The following is a 21330-nucleotide window of genomic DNA, read 5'->3' on the forward strand; positions in this document are numbered from 1 at the left end:
TATTAAATTTCTGTGCACGTCCAGATACAAGGTGCATTCAATAAATAACCGGAAAAGAGGTACAAAAAATCTAAAATAAGACCGTGATTGTTATATGTTTGTTATTTTGTGAAGGCATCTGTAAGCTATTCATAGCTGGGGCTGGCACGCCTGCCTCGTGTATGGGACGCTGGGAAACAGTTACACAAGATGTCAGCACCCTTATAGGAGTGCTCCAAGCTGGAGCAGCAAAGTGTCATGAGATTTTTCTTGAGTGAAGGTGAGAAACAGATAGAAATTTACCATCGCATGACAGTGCAGTACAATGACACCTGTATGAGTTGACCACAAGTGTACGAGTGGGCTGAGAAGTTCAAACAGGGCATAAACAGTGTTGAAGATTCACCGCATCCAGGTCGCTCTGTCACTGCAGTCATGGAAAACAACATTGCTCAAGTGGAGGACTTGCTAAAAAGATCTTGTTAACCTTGTTTTGGGACCACAAGGGGCTAATTCTTGAACGCTACATGACCAGAGGTCATAATGTAAACAGTACACCTACTCCAACCTCTTGCGCGAAAAACTGAAACCAGCCATTCTGCAGAGATGATGTGGTCTAGTGTCCAATGGTGTGCTTTTGCTCCATCACAATGCAAGGCCATACATTGCCAATGTCACATTGTCTACCATCAAGGACCTAAAGATAGATGGAGTGCTTACCCCACCCTCTATATTTGCCTGATATTGCACCTTCCGATTTCCACACCTTTGGCCCACTGAAAGATGCACTAAGTGGATCGAGGTTCCAGAATGACGACAGAATCCAATCAGCGGTGCATGAGTGGTTACACACGCACCCAAAAGATTATTTTCCCTGTGGAATCAGTGGCTTTATAAGTGCTGGCATAGGTGCATTGGACTAGGGGGAAAGGGGGGGGGACTATGTTGAAACATAGTACTGTAGTTATTTTGGTGCTTGTAATAAATATTTGTTACAACATATATCCAGTTATATATTGAATGAGCCTTGTATACTGTACTAAAAACTATTGGCTTAAACGTGAGAAATAAAACAGATTGAACCATATTAGGTACAACTTCCTTGTGGCAGTATACTTGCAACTTATGATGTTGGGAGAAACAATATAACAGAATATGGGAGGATGTAAGGAATGACCTTTACTGAAAGAACTCAAGTTTCAATGCAGTACACCGTGGATTAAGGGTAGAAAAATACAGGTTGCCCGATTACCATGATACCCAAAAATTTTCACGTGGCCACTGAATTTTCAAATTCAGTTCTAAAAGAAATATACATTTTCAAATATTTGAAGTTCGCTTATAGAAATTCCATTATATTAAAAAAATAATAATAACGAGTGCAGTACATGTTCATTAACATTTTTATTTTTTCTATATCACAGGTATCATAAAATCACATTAATAAACATGCCATTATATTTTTTTTTACTGTTGCTAGCCAAATTTTAAAATCTGCAGCATTATGGTAGAGTCAGCCATATATTAGACTATATTACATAGTTAGTTTTTCATGCTGTTACCAGTTGATCCTTATTTTGGAAGGCCACTCCAATCCCAACCCAATTAATGAATTTAATGTTTTAAGATCACATTTCAAAATGTGCAGGTTTATCTCAGTTGGGTTAATGGCTTGCTTAGCCCATATTTGGAGGTGGGAAAACTGCCTCCTGAGAAAAATGGGCTGGTACCTGAATTATTTTTAGTTTTGTCTACCCCTGCTAAGGCTAAGTTCTGGCCTTAATACAGTATAATCCTATGTGGGGGTTTGTTTTGTGTCATCTATATATGCTTGTAATTGTCCATCACATCTTATTGCCATTCATCCCCAATGTTGCAATTAGCCAAAAGTTGCAGAAAAGTTATGTAAAATAAAACAAACTGCAACAGCAGTTAGGAACATTGTTTATGACAATACCTTTCGTTGTGGTTTGCTGGTTGGTAAGAAGCAAACATGGAGTAATCTGTTTTGTGGTTAAAATCTGCTGGATTACCAATTCCATGCTTGCTCATGAGCAGCAGACACAGATAAATCTTGTCTCAAGAGCATGTAGATGATATTCAGTAACATTTAGTCAAGTCTCCACAGGTTAAGTCAAGAGACCAAGTAGTCATGAGTCTTGGTAAGTTATAAGTTACTTGTAATGCAAAGCAGAACAGATACTTTTTCAAGTAATGGTAATTGTTACTAGTTATTTTGAAATAAATAACTCTCAATTACTTGTTTGTGTCACTGTGCACATTAAACTTTTTGATTTGGGCGATGCTATCCATGCACATGTAAATAGGAAGTGTTAACTATAATTCTTAATCATCTAACGGCTGCTATGTTAGCCAAATTTCACTTTTATATTAGTATATATCTTATTCAATCGATTGCAGCAATCGATTGTTTGAAAATGGAGATTCCAAATACCGATCCCTGAGTGAGAACTGATGCTTCCAACTGTCTAGCCGCTGAAGGAGCAGTGTGTTACCTAATTCGTGGCTCCATACCCTTGCAGGCCAGTTTCACGTTACTTTTTGCTATTTGAAGTGTCTGTGAAAATCCAACACAACTTTCTTGGTCACCTTTATAAATACACTTAGAGTACATATTTAATGTTATTTTTAGTATGGAACATTTTTTTGAAAATTGTCTCCCAACATTCTGGAAGACCATGGGTCCCACTGTGGTAAAATCGGTGAAATGTGAACCAAAGAAGTCATCAAGTGCGGTTTGCACCTCGTCTACATTTGGAAACAGTCATCCTCTAAGGTGGTTGTCCAATGAATGGAATAGATGGGGCAATGACTTGGGAATAAGGTGGATGCATCAGTGTTTTCCACCCAAGGAAGAAAATGGTATTGACGTCAGTCACATATGCAGGTGCCACTTTCGGCATCCATATTGAAATGGAACAATATGCAACGTGGACCAAATTTAAATTGTGCGGGGGAAAAAGTTCCAGTTCAGTTACAGAACCCAACAGAACACATTAGAATGTATGGATTCCTGGATCTTTTAACAATCCCAGGGTTATTATTAAAGCTCCAGGAATTTTAAATAAATTCAATTTGGGTCCAAGAGAGAAAATTAGCAACTGTAAATGAGTTGTAGACCGTAAAGAACCCTGGGTAGTCCACCAAACACACAGCATAACTTTTTTTTTTTTGGTGCAGTGGTAGTTTTGATTGTTTTGGAATGGGTGTGGTGTAGTTTTATAAAGAACCTACTTCTCACCCATCCCATGTCAGCACTCTGTCCACAAAAGGAACACTTCTCCAGATATGACAGCAAGGAAACATGGACCTTTGCTTGTGTTGTCTTCTGAGTTGCAATCAAGGCATGTGTGACCCATCGTACACCATTTTCCAAGCTGATGGAGGTGTTGTCAAATGGTTTCTGCACTTCTCCCAATTGGTCACACATTCATTGTTAAGTCTCAATAGCCACCTGCAGAGGATCATTGCATACAGCTGTTGGTCTTCCAGCAAGTGGTCCATCTTCGATGGATTCATCAATGTCCTTGAATTGTTTAAACTACTGTACAGTCTGCTCTTTCTCAATATTGCCAAAACCCTGGGATATTTTCTTTCCTGCTGCTGCTGCTGTTGTGTTTGTTTCAAGTTTAAACTCATACAGAATAGACCCCTATCACGCTGTTTGGGGTAGGGTTGTTAACAGAGACCTGCACAAGACCTGGAAGAAACCTGTCCACAAGGAGTCGTGCCTACAATAATATGCAACATGCACGTCAAGCAAGGTGCACAAGCAAGCTTCCCCAAACAAGAATTCACAAGGTCTAGATGCCTGCCAGGTTTTTCTCTTTACCGGGGTACTAAGAAGCCATGTGAGACTCAATGTAGTGCCTGCAGTCAGACGCGAGCACCACTGTCAGTATTGCCAACGGCCATTGTATTTCACTATGCATGGAGACATTTAATTTTTGCCAGTCGCGTGGACCTTGAGGTTGTATAACTGTTAGATTTTGTAACTTATCAAATTGGTTTCATTATTGTGTCAAACCAACTACCATATATTTTCCAATTTTCATTTCAAGGTCTTGAAATAGGTTTGTGTGTTTTGTTCATTTATGTCACTCTTCTGGTCTTGAAATCAAGTTTAAACTCATACAGCATAGACCCCTATCATGCTGTTTGGAGCAGGGTTGCTAACAGAGACCTGCACAATTCCCGGAAGAAACCTTGTGTGTTTTGTACATTTTTGTCACTCTTCTGGTCTTGAAATCGTAAATCTTCTCTCGGTTTCATTTTTACATCATTTGTTTGTTGAAATGTGTAAATAGCATTGCCTGCTATTTGCACTCGTCTGAAGATACATGCTAACAATTAGGAATTGTAGCTTTCCTGGCGACGTGATTTGAACAGGTGTTCTCGGTTTACCAGCCAAGTTAAATTGGAGTTAGCTATCAACATTTTGAGGGCATGCACTGCCCTCCCCCTACTTGTTGCACCTTGCCCCCTAGTTTTGGAACCCACTGGGTGTGAGTTGATTGATTGATTTGTTGTTTTAACAGTTGGGCTGAAACGTTCGTAGGCTAACATAGTAAAAAATATTTTTTTCACAAAATTCGATTTTATTATTCAATATAGTTGCCTTTGAGGGCGATACAACGATTATAGTGGTCATACAATTTTTCAATGCCATTTTTATAGTACGATTTCTTTTTAGCCACAAAATAGGCCTCAGTTTCGGCGATTACCTCTTCATCAGTGCTAAATTTCTTTCCAGCGAGCATTCTTTTAAGGTCTGCAAACAGGAAAAAGTCACTGGGGGCCAGATCTGGAGAATATGGTGGATGGGGAAGCAATTCGTAGTCTAATTCATATAATTTTGCCATCGTTTTCATTGATTTGTGACACGGTGCATTGTCTTGATGAAACAGCACTTTTTTCTTCTTCAAATGGGGCCATTTTTTCGTGATTTCATCATTTAAACGCTCCAACAACGCTATGTAATAATCTCAGCTATCTCGATCAACTTCACTTTACGATCATTTAAAATTATTTTGTGGACTTTTTTGATGTTTTCGTCGGTAACAGCCTCTTTGGGGCGTCCACTGCGTGCATCGTCTTCGATGCTCATTTCGCCTCGTTTAAATTTAGCAAACCACTTCTCAACGGTTGATTTTCCTGGTGCAGAGTCCGAATAATGTTTATCAAGCCAAGCCTTGGCTTCAACAGTATTTTTTTCGCCAAAAAGCAATGCTTTATTAACACACGAAATTCTTTTTCATCCATTTTTTCACAATAACAAAAGCTGCTTCACTCACAATGCTATATCTCACGAACTAATTATCCGGTAGCTGTGAAATTTATACACGTATCTTTTGAAGGTTAGTACTAAGTAAAAATCACATGGATTCAATTCTAGTAACGCCATCTATGAGTCAGCCTACGAACTTTTCAGCCCAACTGTTAAGTCCACTTTATGCACAGTAAGGATAATCGGGACTGGACATACAGTTTAAAGTGGGATCCGAACCACTTGTGCCTCCAACAGGTATCAAACCCGGGATATACCTTGATTACAAGGCAACGACGCTACCACTGTGCCATCGGGGAGGCCCACTGGGTGTGAGTGATACAAATGTTTTCTACCACAGAATCTACTAATTGGCAACAGTGACTGTATGACTCATGTATCTGGAGACTGTGCAAAACCGGAATGAGTGATTGCTGAAGATAAACAAGCTGTATCTTGCAAGGCCCATCAATGGGCTTTCGATGCTTGACGGGTCACACCCCAGGCTTACAGTTTTACTCGCTCACTTGCTTGCCAGGTGGGCTTAGCAAGCGAATCTTGCTGACGTGAAGCGCTCTAGTTGTTAAAGGTCCAGGAATAAATAAAAAAAATAATAAACAAGGTCAAATAAATTAAATTCGAGTCCAGGAGAAAAAATTAGCAACTGAAAATGGGTTCTGAACCGTAAAGAAACCTTTTATCTGTAAAGCATTTGAATTCATTCCAGGGACCATTTCTACGGATCAACTTAAATATGGTCAAGGAACTACTTTTTTTTTTTTTTTTTTTTTTCCCCGGATCAATTGAAATACAATCCAGGAACCTTTTTTCTGGATAAAATTAAATATGGTGCAGAAACCTTTTTTCTGGATCAGTTTAAATATGGTATAAGATCCATATTGAAATGGAACAATATGCAACGTGGACCAAATTTAAATTGTGCGAGAAAAAAGTTCCAGTTCAGTTACAAAACCCAACAGAACACATTAGAATGTATGTATTCCTGGATCTTTTAACAATCCCTGGGTTATTAAAGCTCCAGGAATTTTAAATAAATTCAATTCGGGTCCAAGAGAGAAAATTAGCAACTGTAAATGGGTTGTAGACCGTAAAGAACATTTTTATGTTTAAAAGTATTTCAATTCGGTCCAGGAACCTATTTCTGTATCAATTTAAATACAGTCCAAGAAGAGCTATGACTGAGGGTTGTATATAATAAGAACTAATTGCGAAAGCCATAATGGACACGCCACTACTCCTTGGCTCAACTAACAATAATTTCACATTGTCATCAGTAAAATAAAAACAGCATGATTGTAATTGATGCAAGAAATAGATTAACCTGTAAGGATGCATGTATAGGTAAAAATTACCCAGCCAATTTTAAAATATTTTTGAAAACTTCCGATCAGTGTCTGAGGCCACCTTTCTCAGTGAACCCTTCCGAGTGTTGGGACCTTGAACAGGTTGTTAGTTAGATCATTAGTTCCACTCGCAGGGTCATAAAAGCACTGTCTTGGTAAATCTTGCCCAACGCACACTTATATAGATCCACCAACCCATCTGAAATCCTGGCACGGGAGCAGTGGCACTAGTTAAAGTTACAGGGAAGCCTGTAGTTCTCATATTTTCCGAGGTTTCAGAAAGCTTGGTGGATCTATGTTCTTTTTTCTCCCTTTTATCAATTGCTTGATTCAATGCAAATGTTCAAAATCAATAAAATTATTTTATTGATTGATTTGTTATTTTAAATTCACTTCATGCACCGTAAGGCTAATCGGGACTGGACCTACAGTTTAAAGTGTGATCCAAACCCCTTGTGCCTCCACCAGGTATCGAACCCGGGACCCCTTGATTAAAAGGCAACAACGTAAAATTATTTTATTAATGAAGGTATTACTATTGACACACTTTAAAACAATTAAAAATTGTTTTCTGGGTATTCTTTACCCAAGGTGCATCCTTAAATTATGGCAGAGAGAATGTGCCTTACCATCTTTTTTTCATCTTTTCTCAACGTTTTCCTAACAAAATAAAAATATTCAAACTTAATAAAATATGATTAACCAAAGAATGTATAATTATTAACATGCTTCAAAACAATAAAAATTTTGACTTGAGAAGTAATTTTGATTGTGGGTATTTTTTATCCAGAGCACGTTCTTACATCCTAGTGGAGAGCATGCATCCTGCTGGGTTTAACAGGTTATATCTCCACTAGACTAATCTCTTTGTAAAACTGCAATTGTAACAGAACGGAACAGACTTACTGTTAGGCGCACACAGAATTTTTGAGCAAAGCAACTGCAATTTTAACTCTTGAAAAGTAATTTTCAAGACCTGGTACTTATATGACCAGCAAACATGCATCAAGCCAGTGGCAATGGTAGAGGGTGCACAGCCAACAAGATAAACAAAATAAATAAATGCTCTTTAGCCCAAAATTTGCATATTTTTTTAATGATATTGAAGGGACTATTCAATGTGACACCACCCATTCAGAAATTCATCCCCTTCTCTTCATTTCCAAAATATTTATTTCTCTTCCACTATGCAAAGACGTACTCTACGGTATGCTGTCATAGCTCTGGAACCATAAATCAAATAAAAAGACCAGTGAACGACAGAAGGAACTGCAACTGCCAAAACAGAGCCTACTCAAACAAGCTTCGCTTGCAAAGTGACGGTTTGTCTGCCTTTCAAGTTATTCTTTCTTTCTTACAAATTACTTGTTATTATAAAATAACACATAATCCTGTATCTTATTAATTGAACACATTGAAGTGTATACATGGCATGTTTAAGAGTATAAATATTTGCCTTCTTGCAAAACTTAACCCAAGACTTTCAGTATTGCAATTCCATTGATTTCGCAAATAACCATATGTATAAAGCAGCATAGCTGATAAATACATTGGTAATGAAGCTGGTACTCATATTTCTTAATTAATTAGTGTGATACATTTTTTTATTATATCATAGGAATGGGACAAATTAATTGGCTGATACAGCAAAATCTACTGAAGTCCACAGATACATTAATATGGTGATCCCTCTTCAATCTTCATGGAACAGGTGTATATTTTTTTTATCAAAATCAGCAAGATTTCTACACTGGACCATCCCTATTATAGTATGAACCTATCAGAACACGAACTTAAAATAATATTTCTCTACCTGTGGACATCCAAGCAATGTTATGTAGAAAAATTTGTATTAGTCTATTTGTATGGATGGACCATAAATTGACGCAAACTGAAAGAAACAACAGTTATTGAAATAACAAAAGAGGAATAAATTAGTTCCAAGTATCCCACTGTTATATAATGTGCTTAGATTCTGTTGTTCCTTTGTAGTCCATATCTTCTGCACAAGACTATTGGCAATATACATCTTTATAAGACTGTGGACTGAGTCCTTTTTGAATCATAATGCACATTAATATTCCTAAACATAAACATATTAACGCCTACAACCTCAAGAAAGGCATAATACATTTTAAAAATTCCTGCAATTTGCATAATTTCACTAATGCACACTTTCATGGTAATATAAAATAATTTTAAAAAAAAACGTAACACAAGATATATGGATAACAGTTTGAAAGTGAATCTCAAAAGAAACACTAATAATACATCAGGAAATAAATGTAGAAATAAAAAAAAGCAGCAGCTTACATTGTATGAGCACGGAGGCCAATAAGCCGCTCCTGTTTGCATCTCATATAATTCTGGCTGTCCTTCCTACACAAAGAAAACAAACAGCAAAATAAATAGACCTCAAAATAACAATATCAAAATTTACTAATGGTTGGATACAAAAAAAAAAGTGAATCCAACATACTGTACACACGTAGCAAAATTTACTAACGTAAAGAAATATAACACAGGAGCATATAATCTTAAAATTCTAAAAAATAAGCAAATAACAATTATAAAATTATATTAATCAGGAAACTGACATGACTTCTAAACTTTTGAGCTAAATTTACTCTAATTTTATATTGAATACTTCTCCAATTTTCACTTCGTCAATAAATTTCAGTTAGATTTTATATATACTTGTAACAATTAAAATTTGCTTTTGAGTTCACTTTCACAACAAAATTTAAAAATAAACAAACATAATAAAATATTAAACGGTCCAAACTTATGGTTGGGTATTGTCGCTTATGATTCGCAAACCAGAAGCAATAAAATAAAATTGTTCATATAATACGAGACATGGTAGTTGTCAGTAGGGAATCTGACTGCTGCACAAGAGACTTGGGTCTGACTTCCAGGATGGATAACCCCGGGGGGCAATTTTTATGAAAATATCCCTGGCACCCAAATTACCTCTGACCGGTGGGTATCTGGGTGCAAGCCTCACATGGCGATGTTCAGGTTAAACCATTAGGAAGAAGGAAGTTTGTGAATGGGTCAAAGCTTCATGGGATGTTGTGAAAACTAAGACCGTAGTTAAATTATTATTTAGGAAGTGTGGCATTAGTAATGCACTGGATGGTACAGAGGACAATCTGTTGTATGAGAACTCGGATTCTGATTTAGAAGAGGTTTCAAGTGACTTTTCATTTGGCTCTGGAGGTGAATGTCCGGGTTTTGACAAAAAAATATTAAATTCTACTATTTTCTAGTTATATTACATTGATCTTGTATTATTTTAGGAATGACATGAGATGACCGGACCCCTCTCCGATTTTCTTCATATTTGGCATACTCACTAATTGAGGCCTCCTAATCACGAATCTGAAGTTAAAATTTGTCGGAAACTTCTACAAATTGCAAAATAAGCGAAAATAAGGTGTTAGTTTTCGGAATGGAAACAGTCTATTTTCGCAATTTTTTTTGTTTCACAAGCAAATATATATATTCCTGATACTACCACCACACCAAATTTTAACTATATTTGCCTAACCTAACCGAAACTAACCTAACCACGTGCCAATATTTTGTGAGGCTAGCATCAATGGTTCGCAATTTCTAGATGTTTCCGACAAATTTTAACTTCAGATTCGTGATTAGGAGGCCTCAATTAGTGACTATGTCAAATATGAAGAAAATCGGAGAGGGGTCCAGTCATCTCAAATCATACCTTATTTTATATTTGAAATAAAAAAATAATAGCCTGCAGCATAACAGCTCATGAGGGCCAGGGCCTGCCTACAGACTAGCGGCCTCATTCCTATCAGGGGTGCGAGAATATCCAACCAGTTTCGGGGTCACGTGTGGTCAGCATGGTGAACCCCCAATTGTTATTGTAGGTTTTCTATTAATGGGTTACGCTACTCATTTGTAGCTCCTCGATCCTCCTCACGATGGTAGGTGCAACATGTACAAACGTATGTACTAAAAGTGAAAATTCCCTAAAATGGCCATGCAACCACTATTGAATGGTTTGGCATGGAATGACCCTTCTATAATTTATACTGAACAAAATATAAAGGATATTGCAACCTGGAAACTAATCAGAACAAAAATTATGTTTCATGGAATTGAACTGCAAGCTGTATCTAAAATTGCAAATCTGCAACGCAGACGATACCAGGAAAGGCACAAGCCCATGTTTCCGTAATGACTTTTGCAAGTTTTACCTGAGGATGGGGAATGCATTTAGAATACTGTAAATGTTCGTGGAAATAAGTTTAAAGTCTAGAACAAAATTGAGTGACTTTTTAATATACAGAAAGTAAAATTTGTGAGCAATTATATTGTGATAAGTATAATGTGCAAATCACAGAATTGTAAGTTGCTGCTGTCTGAAGCATTCTCTTCACCCACAAATGCTATAAATATGCAGAATATGAAGGAAAGTGTAAAAATACGGTAACAGTTCGGATTGTTTTCAAATTCTCCTAGCAAAAAAACTAATTAGCCTATAAAAGAATTTTGGAAATCATTGTCACACGAGATTTGAACCGTCCTTAAAGTAATGAGCACTGTTTGGATTTATGTTGAAAAAATACCTTACACAAGCATGTGCTCTTCCAAAGGTATTCTCCATTGACAAGCGACAATAAATATCGTAGACTAGTGGGAATGGATTTAGAAATCCGAACCTTAGTAGAATGCATTTAATGCTCTAAAAGAACCAAACCTGACCTGCCTAACCTAACCATGAAAGCATATATTGAACAAAATCTTAAGTAATTGCTAAAACTCCGCAGTATGTTTTAAAAGATGTAAATCGAAATCGAACCATGTAAAAATTACATTTGTAGCATGATGAAATCGCAATAGAACAAAAAGAACTTGAGTCGTTATTCTCCTTCCAGCACAAGCAAGCCAAGGTCCTATGAACAATTGTCCACCTTTGGAAGTTATAAATTCTATAAAATATTTATTAAATTCTGTTATAGCAAGAACATATAATTGTTTCAATGAATAAATATTCCTTTATCTCATGTTATCCAGAGATTTTTATTTCACAAATTATGCACGTGTGTGCAGAAGTCACAAAATATCTACATTACAATATATTCTGGCAGCACATGAAACCAGAACATCAATAGTGTGGGCCGACCTTACTTATGAAAATGGAACCCTCGAAGAAGAGGCTATTGGGACATTCCAACGTTAGGTGTGTAACATTTCAAATACAAAAAGTATGTTTCTAGACATGAGACTGAATTCAAATATTCACAATAAACTGATTTCATAGAATTATATAGCATTTTGTGGTGTCTGTTAACAAATGAAAAATAAAACTTGAGAGCAATTATACAATACCGGACAAATCCCCGATTTCGTTCATATTTCGCATACTCAATAATTTAGGGCTCCTAATCACAAATCTGCAGTTAATATTTGGCGGTCACGTGTAAAATTTAGAAAAAAAAGGGGGTCCGTGATCGCAACAGACAATGCACGATTGCTCATTATTTACAGGAAGATTTTCTGTTTCCAATACTTAAAAAACAAAATATACATTCCTGATATTACTACGACCCCAAATTTTAACTATGTTTGCCTAATCTGACCTAACCGTGAATGGTTTTTGGGGCACCATTCGGGGAATGCCCCTATTACTTAACATAATCAAGGCACCAGATAGCAGTATAAACACATACTCCTACACTGGCACACAGTTTCATTTAATCACATTTTGAAGAATACTTCCCTTGGTACTATTATCGTATGAGGGGAAACACCTACGAATCATATATTTTGGACTTCTTTACATTGCTAACGTGTGGAATGTGGAACATTTCCTAAAGTGAAATAATGCATATCAATGTCTATTTCTTAGATTTACGAGTACTTACTGTTACTTGTTGTTTCAAATCTGTAACACATTATGGTTGTGATAGCGTACTGGTTTAGGGGGCCTTCTGAGAGGGTTTTTGTCGATTTATGCAGTGTTGCAACCTCGTTCACCACAAAATATCTACTTTCGTGCCCGGATTTGAAATTATGCTAATACGTCGCAAACCATTGACGTTAGCCTCACAAACCATTGACGTTAGCCCCAAAAACCATTTTCCATAAGGTTAGGTTAAGTTAGGGTAGGCAAGCATAGTTTAAAAAAAAAAATTAAAAATACTCGACACGTCATGTTCTAGTGAAAACACGGCAAGGCTGAAACACTGGCTATAGGTTGCATCATCTTAACACACGGAACATTGCACTCTCGTGCAGAAAGCAAATGGCGGGAGCAGAAACAGCATGTCGGACAGAGATTTTCGCAGAAAACAACAAGCATTCACATTAAAATGGATCAAATCTACATTCAGGAACTTCCACAACACTAAAGAAAATGATTTCCGGAAGTACTTTCTCCTGTAAATTTGAAGGAATCCGTTTCCCTCATACGATAATGTTACCCTTACCTTCTTGTTGTTGATACCTTACCTTTCAATTTTCACAACAGAAAAAAAAATTGGATCACCTTTCTCGAGGGTTCGTGTAAGTTGTTTTAGGGCTAGCCTACTTTTAATCAAAATATACTAATATGTCCAGACGACTCTGTGATCCACAAATATTCTCTCCAAATGCAGTAAACAAAAATTACTCATAATTCACTCTTCCTCCTCACATTTTCCAGTGTTCACTTTCTTTCGTTCTATAAGACGTACATAATGTTGATGTAGTTATCTGTCCATAGTCTAGTGGCAATAATTTTTATGTGTCCTTGCACTCGACTCATCAGAAGTTTCTTCTCACATTTTGGTCACTACATGTTTACATTCTAAAAGTTATTTACTAGTCTCTACTTATCACGTGTATATTCATTACACGGGCAATTGAAGAAGAACTCATTCCTAACTAAGAATTTACTAATGCACAAACACTATGGTGTTTGATAGTTTACTGCAAATGCAACCACATTAAAAGCCAAAACTAACTTTTTGCAAGCTTGTGTGTCAAAAGATTTATTCATAATTGTTCACAGCAATACACTAAATGCGTACAAGAACGTTAGAATTCATTTTACATGGACGATGAAAGATGTAAACAAACCATATCTAAACACAAATTTCCACGTCCAAATAACAACACACAGAACTCGAACTTGCTAACTTCATGCAAACATCGTCTGTCACGTTGGTTATATGCAAAGTAAAATTTCGTTTCTGAACTCCTAGGTGATAAATAAGTAATGTCCCATTCGTTACTTCCGTGATGCCATATCATGTTTACCATTTAAGAATCATTTATGTAGAAATCCATGAGAAAAAAATTGTATCCTCTGTTTACGTTAGGCCTAATAATATTTTGATTACAAATAAATGTGAGAAGCGTAGGTGTACAATTTACTCACCCTGCTTGTTGCATCGGAAACTTCTCGCATAATCTGTTCGAAGGCGGCTGTCTCTTCTGCTTGTTTCTGATTATGCAGTGCAATCTTTTCACTAAATTTCCTTGGATTCGCCATGATGGCTGCTGCTATAGTTTTGACTTGCAGGTAACGCAAATGGCCAATGAAAGTGCACCATATTGAACGCCATCTGTTGATAAATGCCATTATTATAGTGAACATGGCGCATCCCATGTGATGTGGTGTTTTGGTTCATGAGGGAGCTTTGGATATAAAAATAGTCATCTTAACTACAGTTGATTGGCTTTGCATACTAACAATAATGTTCTTGATATCAAGACATGTGATGAAATTGAGAATTAAAGAAGCCGGAGCGAAGACCAGAGTTGTATCGGAGCCAGTTAAGTGCATCACTACGTCTGAGAGTGAACCAAAGAAAAAGCGATGTAGTGGGAGTGAATGTGAGACCGGCTCTAGTCAATCCAGCATAGCAGTAAAGAAATTGTTGAATAAAAGGTGTACAGTGCTTAGTCGTGGAATATCTAGAAAGTTATTTCAAGAGTTGATGCGCGTCCATAATGTAGCATCAATTCGATGTTTCGCAGATAATAGTAAAGGTCCAAAAATGACATTGCCACCTTTAATGGATTTTCCTGAAATCTTGTGGCCTAGCTTAATTAAAACTTTCAGAAACTGGATATTATCTAATCTTATAATAGCTCCATATTTTGATAGAGAATTTAACCTGGCCGACTTTATTGCTGGATCAAAACAGGTACATGTCTCAAATACATATATTTTAATTACCAAGGTAGTATTATTAAGTGTATAAGAAAACAAGGAATATTGACCAATAATACAAAAGTTAAAACATAACAGAAAATCCCTTAAACTGATCCAGAAACTAAGGGTACAGAGTTCAATGTAGGGAACACTTTCTCCTGTCATTCTGATGATCCTCGGTTTCATAAGTGGAAAAATTATAGTATTTGTGTGAGAAAATGACTGTGCTCATATATAAAGTGCTCCCATGTGCATTGCACCATGCCATGAAGGTGTATAGGGGTTGTGGAGTTAGGGTCCCACACTTTCTTTATCTCAGCCGAAGCTGGGGATGATGTGAGCAGCACCACGCCCGCCCCTGGCTGCCTTTATCCCCCAGTTTCCTCCAGGTACCCACTTTATTCGACGCTGAGTGTGTGCCAGAGCCGCTTGAACAGGTGGAAAAAATCCCGGAGCCAATTTACAATACTGGACCCCTCCCCGATTTTCATAATATTTCGCATATTCACTAATTGAGCCCTTCTAATCACAAATTTGAAGTTAAAATTTTCCGGTCATGTCTAAATATTGCAAAATAAGCGAAAGTGAGTGATCTGTGGTCGGCACGATTGCTCATTATTTACCAGAAAATTTTGTAAATAATGAGCAATCGCACACCATTCAATTTAGCTTATTTTGCAATTTCTACACCTGACCGCCAAATTTTAACTTCAAATTTGTGATTGGGTGGCCTCAATTAGTGAGTATGCGAACTTCGAAGCACCCGTACCGATCGATGTATGTTGAAGTTGGTTTTTCATGGCTGTACCCCAAGAAATGTCATGGAAATGGCTGCCAAAATTTCCCGCCAATTCTTGGCTCCGCCCCTGGAGTAATTACCTGCAACCCCTGTCGCAGCAACACCTCCGATCCGCTCCGGCTACCCACCTGTCTCTATAGATAAGTTGGTAAGGAATTTAAATATGAAAAAAAATGTAAGTTTCGTAGCACGTAGAACTCCAAAAATTACTTCTGCGCTTCAGAATTTCTTTCTTCACTCTTTTCTAACCTAACCTTACTGAGAATGTTCAGTGCGGCTATCCAATAATGGTTTTCCAGTAATTGCAGCAACAAACCTATAAAAAATCTTATTTTCGTAGCACTTTAACCACAAACGTTACTCACCGAAGATGCCATTTTCATATACTGCAATTTTAAGATCCATGCACTGTTGCCAAACTCACCTGGAATCAAATCAGTTCACATTCCACATCGTGATTGTCACTTTCACTTTAGTCCATCGTCCTCGATGCATTCTCCTCCACACTAGGGATGGCCAGATCCGGATCCGAAATCCTGATCCGGATCCGTTTGGCCATCCCACATGAGTGCTTCTTTGGAAAGTAAGAATGTGTTTATAACATATTGTTACCTGCTAATATATATATATATATATAGTGTGTGTGCACAATTTGTAATTAATACACTTACAAGGGAGGTTATCTAAGTGTCCCCCTCTGATTTCCATGAAACTTGGCAGGTGTATAGAGGGACCCAAAGGAAGAAGTACTTGTTTTTTTGTTTCGGCTAAAAAGCAGTTTTGAGGGACCAAGATAAGGCAAAATTGAAGTGGGGATCTTTCCCCAAAACCATGTAAATATGGCATAGGGCCCCTCTATACACCTGCCAAATTTCATGGAAATTGGAGGGGGACACACAGGTCAGATCCCCACGTCAATTTGTCCTCATCTTGACATTTGAGGCGGGTTTTGCCCCCTAAAACAGTTTTTTAGCCAAAACAAAAGAACACATATTTCTTCCTTTGGGCCCCTCTATACACCTGCCAAGTTTCATGGAAATCAGAGGGGGACACAGGGGTCAAATGCCCACTTCAATTTGTCTTCTTTTGACATTTGAGGGGGGTTTGCCCCCTAAAACCGTTTTTTTTAGCTGAAACAAGAAAACATGTATTTCTTCCTTTGGACCCCTCTATACACCTGCCAAGTTTCATGGAAATCGGAGGGGGACACAAGGGTCAGATCCCCAATTCGATTTGTCTTCATCTTCACATTTGAGGGGGGTTGCCCCCCTAGAACAGTTTTTTAGCTGAAACAAATCCAGATCTGGATTTTTCGGATCTGGAGCTCTTTGGCCATCCCTACTCCACACTCCATCTAACGATCTGTGCAACATTCACAACTTTTTAGTGCTCTCTTCCACTATTCTAACACGATCCATGCTCTCTAAGTATCAAATCAACCTGTGCCAATGCTGTAGACACAGTAAGTCATAGCAAACGTCAATTGTTTATATCAACAAATATGGTTTCCATACTTGTACACTGAGAATGATTGCGAGAATTGAAGAACTTCTTTTACAACTTCTACATGTTAATGATCAATTTCTGCACTTGACCGCAACATCTTAACCTTAGAAGAACCACCGCGAATAAGTATTTCATGAGTATAATTAGTATTATGGAAATTACAGAAGGGTCAGTATTGTAAATTCTAGCCAAAATCCCAGTTCTCCCTGCTGGGGATTGAACCCGGGCCTCTTGCATGGTAGTCAGATGCCTAACAACAGAGTTACCGTGGCGCAGACCTGACTGACACATTTCAAATGGTCATAAATAATATATAGAAACGGAAAAATGAGCAAAACTGTCTATAAATACATCCAAGTATGCTATTTATTACTTGCAGATTAAAAACGTATTTCTTAAAATTACATCAGGAAGATGGCCTCCGTTTAGACCAGCTGCACACCGGATTTGATGCGATGCAATGAAACACGACAATACACAAAGTGACAAGACGAATCTTGTGTTCTTCATACAAGAAGGAGAGATCAAAAGAGATGTTGATTACTTTAATTCCATGCATGGTAGTGTTCCATGACAATGTAACTTAACAAATTGTTAACAAAAATTAAGTTCGGAAGCGTGTTACACAACAGTGTGTGTTATGTACAAGAAGATGAGGGATATCCCCATAGGAGCCAGTTATTCCTGGTGCCAATTTTTTTTTTTTATTACCAAGGATGTTTCTATCCCCCTGCCATTTTGACACATTATATGTAGATATCATAATTTAATTTTTATATTTTGGTCTTACAAAAACTCAATTTATATTACAAAACAAAAAACATATACGTGAAAACATGAAAGCCACTAAAGCTTTGGAAACACTTTTTTGTGTAAGGAAATGGGTAATCAATTGCGTAGCTTTGTTTGATATTGTATTTCTAATTATTTATCATTATATTATTCATTTATCTCCTCTAAAAAGAGAGTAGATTTCCTTGTAAATATATTTCCTGTTTACACATGAATCCAGCAATAGATGAACCCTCTGCAAAAAACTGTAAGTCCAGTTCTGATCAGCCTATCTCAACAGGGAAACACCCACACTTTGCTGTATCAACCTTTCCCGAATTTATGTTCATTTCAATTAATTCACAGCACAAACAACAAACACACACTTCTTTGCGAATTCTTTCCCCAACTAGAAAGCATTCAAACAAGATCACTTTGAAAAGCTGTGAAACAGAAAGTGATACCAACCAATTTCCTTAATTTTATCGCTCACGGGAGAGAAGATATATCAATTGGAGATAGAAATTACGCTGTGGAATCTGATTCATTGCAACAGAAAGATTATGCATATAATATTCAAGTAATAAAGTGTCATAATTATACGAAATGTTCTTATGTTCTTAACGTGTGCAATGTATACGATTTACTTTTGTGCTCTTTACAAATATCAGAAGATAGTTCTTTTTTCAGGTACTTTTTTTTTCACCTAAAAGTTGTCAATTTATTACATTTTCTTGTATAATTTGTTAATCAGTTGACTTGAATTACTGTGTAAATAATTTGACAGTTGCCAACACTGTATCTGTCAACACGTGGTGTAATTCGAGCTGGATGCAGGTTGATGACTGCAGACATTCCTCTTCCCTTACCATCTTTGACCCAACTTGTCAAATTTTTGACACATTTTAAAATCGCGAATTACAAAATAAGCTGTAATGTAAGTGACCTATATGGAATTTAGACCAATGATAATGCTCTCTTTCAGTTATTTTATGATTAATAATTAATATTATCCTCGCGATCTTGTTTATGTGTGCATAATGACACACATTGGTTACTGGCAATGTCTCCTTCCGCTTTCGTTTGCTTTCCGAGAAGCAATGAAGGCTCAGCTTTTCTGTGAGGGTTGAGGCTCATTTCTCCAACAAGATTTGACGTGTTGCCATATGATCCTTTGGGTGCGTTGGCACAAGGAGAGCGGCTACTGCTTGCAACAGGCTGATGAAGGAGTTTGAGGCTGTAAAATGTTGCCAAGTCGAATGCGATGGAAACTGAATAAGGCTAAAACATTAAGTACATAAAATAACATTCCAATAGTGAATAGTGCTTGCAGTATATCTTCGCCACTGCGAAACAGTGATGAGTCACATGCAGGTGGTGCGCTGAGAATTTGATTGAGTTTGTGTTTAAAGTCCACTTTATGCACAGTATGGCTAATCAGGACTGGACCTACAGTTTCAGTGGGATGATCCGGGTATCAAACAGTTTTGAACACAGGTAATATGTTGTACGTTTCAACGTACAATTGCGACTGACTATATGAAATGGCATCCTCTCCTCTATCATTCCCCTTCCTGCCAACCATGACAACCTATCATCATATAAATGTATATATATACACAGACATACATAAAGTGCCTTTCACTGTCAAGTCTTCCATGGAGCGGCAGCTAACACGCTGGTCGGTGGGAGGTCGTCTGTCGGCATTCTGACCCACAGCTGTACGCGGACCTTAACAAGTGTTTTAGATTGTTTTGTTTTAGTTTACGTATTACTGATGCTTTTCTGCTGTCTAATGCCACGTACAGTTTAAAACAATGCATTTTTATGTACGACTCTTACGTCATTATGAATTCTTGTAGGGAAGTGAGAAGGCATTTGGCAGCAGAATTCTCAGATGTTCCTGTTCCACACAGAGACAACGTTCAAAAACTTGTGAGCAAATTTACGGAAGCAGGGTTGTTGATAAGAAGTGAAGGTGAAACGGCGTGTGCTTACTGGGGAGAAGCTAGACGACGTTAGAACACGATTGGAACACACTTTTCAAAAATCCCTTGCACCTTGCATAACGTCTGCATCGCGAGCTACCAAGCTTTTAAACCTGAAGCCATACATCAGAAGAATTGAGAGAAATTATCAGGAGAGTATTTGAAGCAATTTCGGAAGAGGAACTGAAACGTGTTAGTTAAAATTTCCTTAGAAAATGCTGCATATGTGTGGAAGCAAAGGACATCATTTCCAACACCTCTTGTAACAAGATATGTGCTCATTTTAACTGTCTGTGTAAATTGTACAAGCTTATTTCATTACATAACTAGCAATCCCATTTACGCGGATGTAACATCCAGTTTGCTGGCAGAAGCGCTTTCACTGCCTGGTGTAGTAGCCACCGCTCTGCAGAAGACTTGTCCGTTAAATTCACTGTATTTTGTTGGGGGAGGGGTTCTACTTTTTCATCTGGTGATGTGAATAGCAAAGTGCTGAAGAATAGAAATCAAATAATCAGGTTTTGGAAGAATGTCAGGAAATTATTTTAATACTAACAGTACTAAACCTGCTGTGCCTAACATAACATTGAAAACATTTAGGACTAATAACCCTTCATAACCTACATCATTGTGACATCTTAGCAGCAGCCCATATGGGAAAAGGTGTGCAGGAATAAAAAGTACTTGTCGCCTGCACGAAAAGAAATTAACTCCAGCGTAACTTGATACATACCAGTCGTCAACTAACTAAAGAATGTGCAGGCCAGGTCGTAGGCCATGCACATACGTAGTTTAAAACCTGGTGGAAATAGCTCAAAACCTAGCTTCACCATGTAGTGAAGCTAGTCACTCCATGTGTGTGTGTCTGTGTGTATACACATATATAAGGAGGAAATGTTAACCCTTTCAACCCCACGTTCCTATAGATAATAATTAAGATTCAGTATCATTTGTTTTCATTTTATTAGTTACATTGATACATGTTTTGTTAAAGATCATGTACATGACTTGTGTATGATACCTAGTGAGTGAAAGTTGAAAGTCAACATTTGAGGTGTAAGTTGCTAGCTGCTTGGGTCTAGCTGATGTGATGCTCCTATGTTTTAACGAGGTAGCAATGACACAGCTGGGGGATGTTTTGTGAAACTTTTGGTAGTGGGAGGGGGATAATATCTTCCTGCATCTCCCTTCACTTTGAACACTGTGGGCCTCCCCCATGGCACAGAGGTAGCGCCGTTGCCTTGTAATCAAGGGGTCCCGGGTTCGAACCCGGTGGAGGCACATATTGCTTTGGATTGCACTTTAAACTGTAGGTCCAGTCCCGATTAGCCTTACTGTGCATAAAGTGGACAACAAATCAAACAAACTGAGCAATCGCGCTACGAATCCCGGCCTGGGCTTGGATGTGTGTGTGTGTCCTTTCATCATATCATCACTCATCCCCATCTTCGTGAATTAGA

General features: G+C 37.6%; 2 protein-coding genes across 6 annotated transcripts in view; one reads left to right on the forward strand and one right to left on the reverse strand.

Annotated features, from left to right (window-relative positions):
• Positions 1 to 14190, reverse strand: part of Crtc (CREB-regulated transcription coactivator) — a 73172-nt gene extending 58982 nt beyond the window's left edge. For 2 of the 5 annotated variants that reach the window (XM_083130666.1, XM_083130663.1), the window contains exons 1-2: positions 14027 to 14189; positions 8944 to 9009 (exon numbers count right to left, since the gene is read on the reverse strand). In XM_083130666.1, coding sequence (XP_082986792.1) covers positions 8944 to 9009; positions 14027 to 14140 — 180 coding nt within the window. In that variant the 5' untranslated portion in view covers positions 14141 to 14189. Of the gene's footprint in view, positions 1 to 8943; positions 9010 to 14026 lie in introns of all 5 variants that reach the window. The other 3 variants (XM_083130665.1, XM_083130664.1, XM_083130667.1) reach the window with 3 other exon arrangements.
• Positions 14191 to 14193: 3 nt separating this feature from the next.
• LOC145994614 (m-AAA protease-interacting protein 1, mitochondrial) overlaps positions 14194 to 21330 on the forward strand; it is a 28128-nt gene continuing 20991 nt past the window's right edge. The window contains exon 1 of the mRNA XM_083130672.1: positions 14194 to 14798. Coding sequence (XP_082986798.1) covers positions 14346 to 14798 — 453 coding nt within the window. The 5' untranslated portion in view covers positions 14194 to 14345. The remainder of the gene's footprint in view (positions 14799 to 21330) is intronic.

This window comes from Lepisma saccharinum, chromosome 11 (genome assembly GCF_977018435.1).
Source record: "Lepisma saccharinum chromosome 11, izLepSacc3.1, whole genome shotgun sequence".
NCBI classification, from domain to species: domain Eukaryota; kingdom Metazoa; phylum Arthropoda; class Insecta; order Zygentoma; family Lepismatidae; genus Lepisma; species Lepisma saccharinum.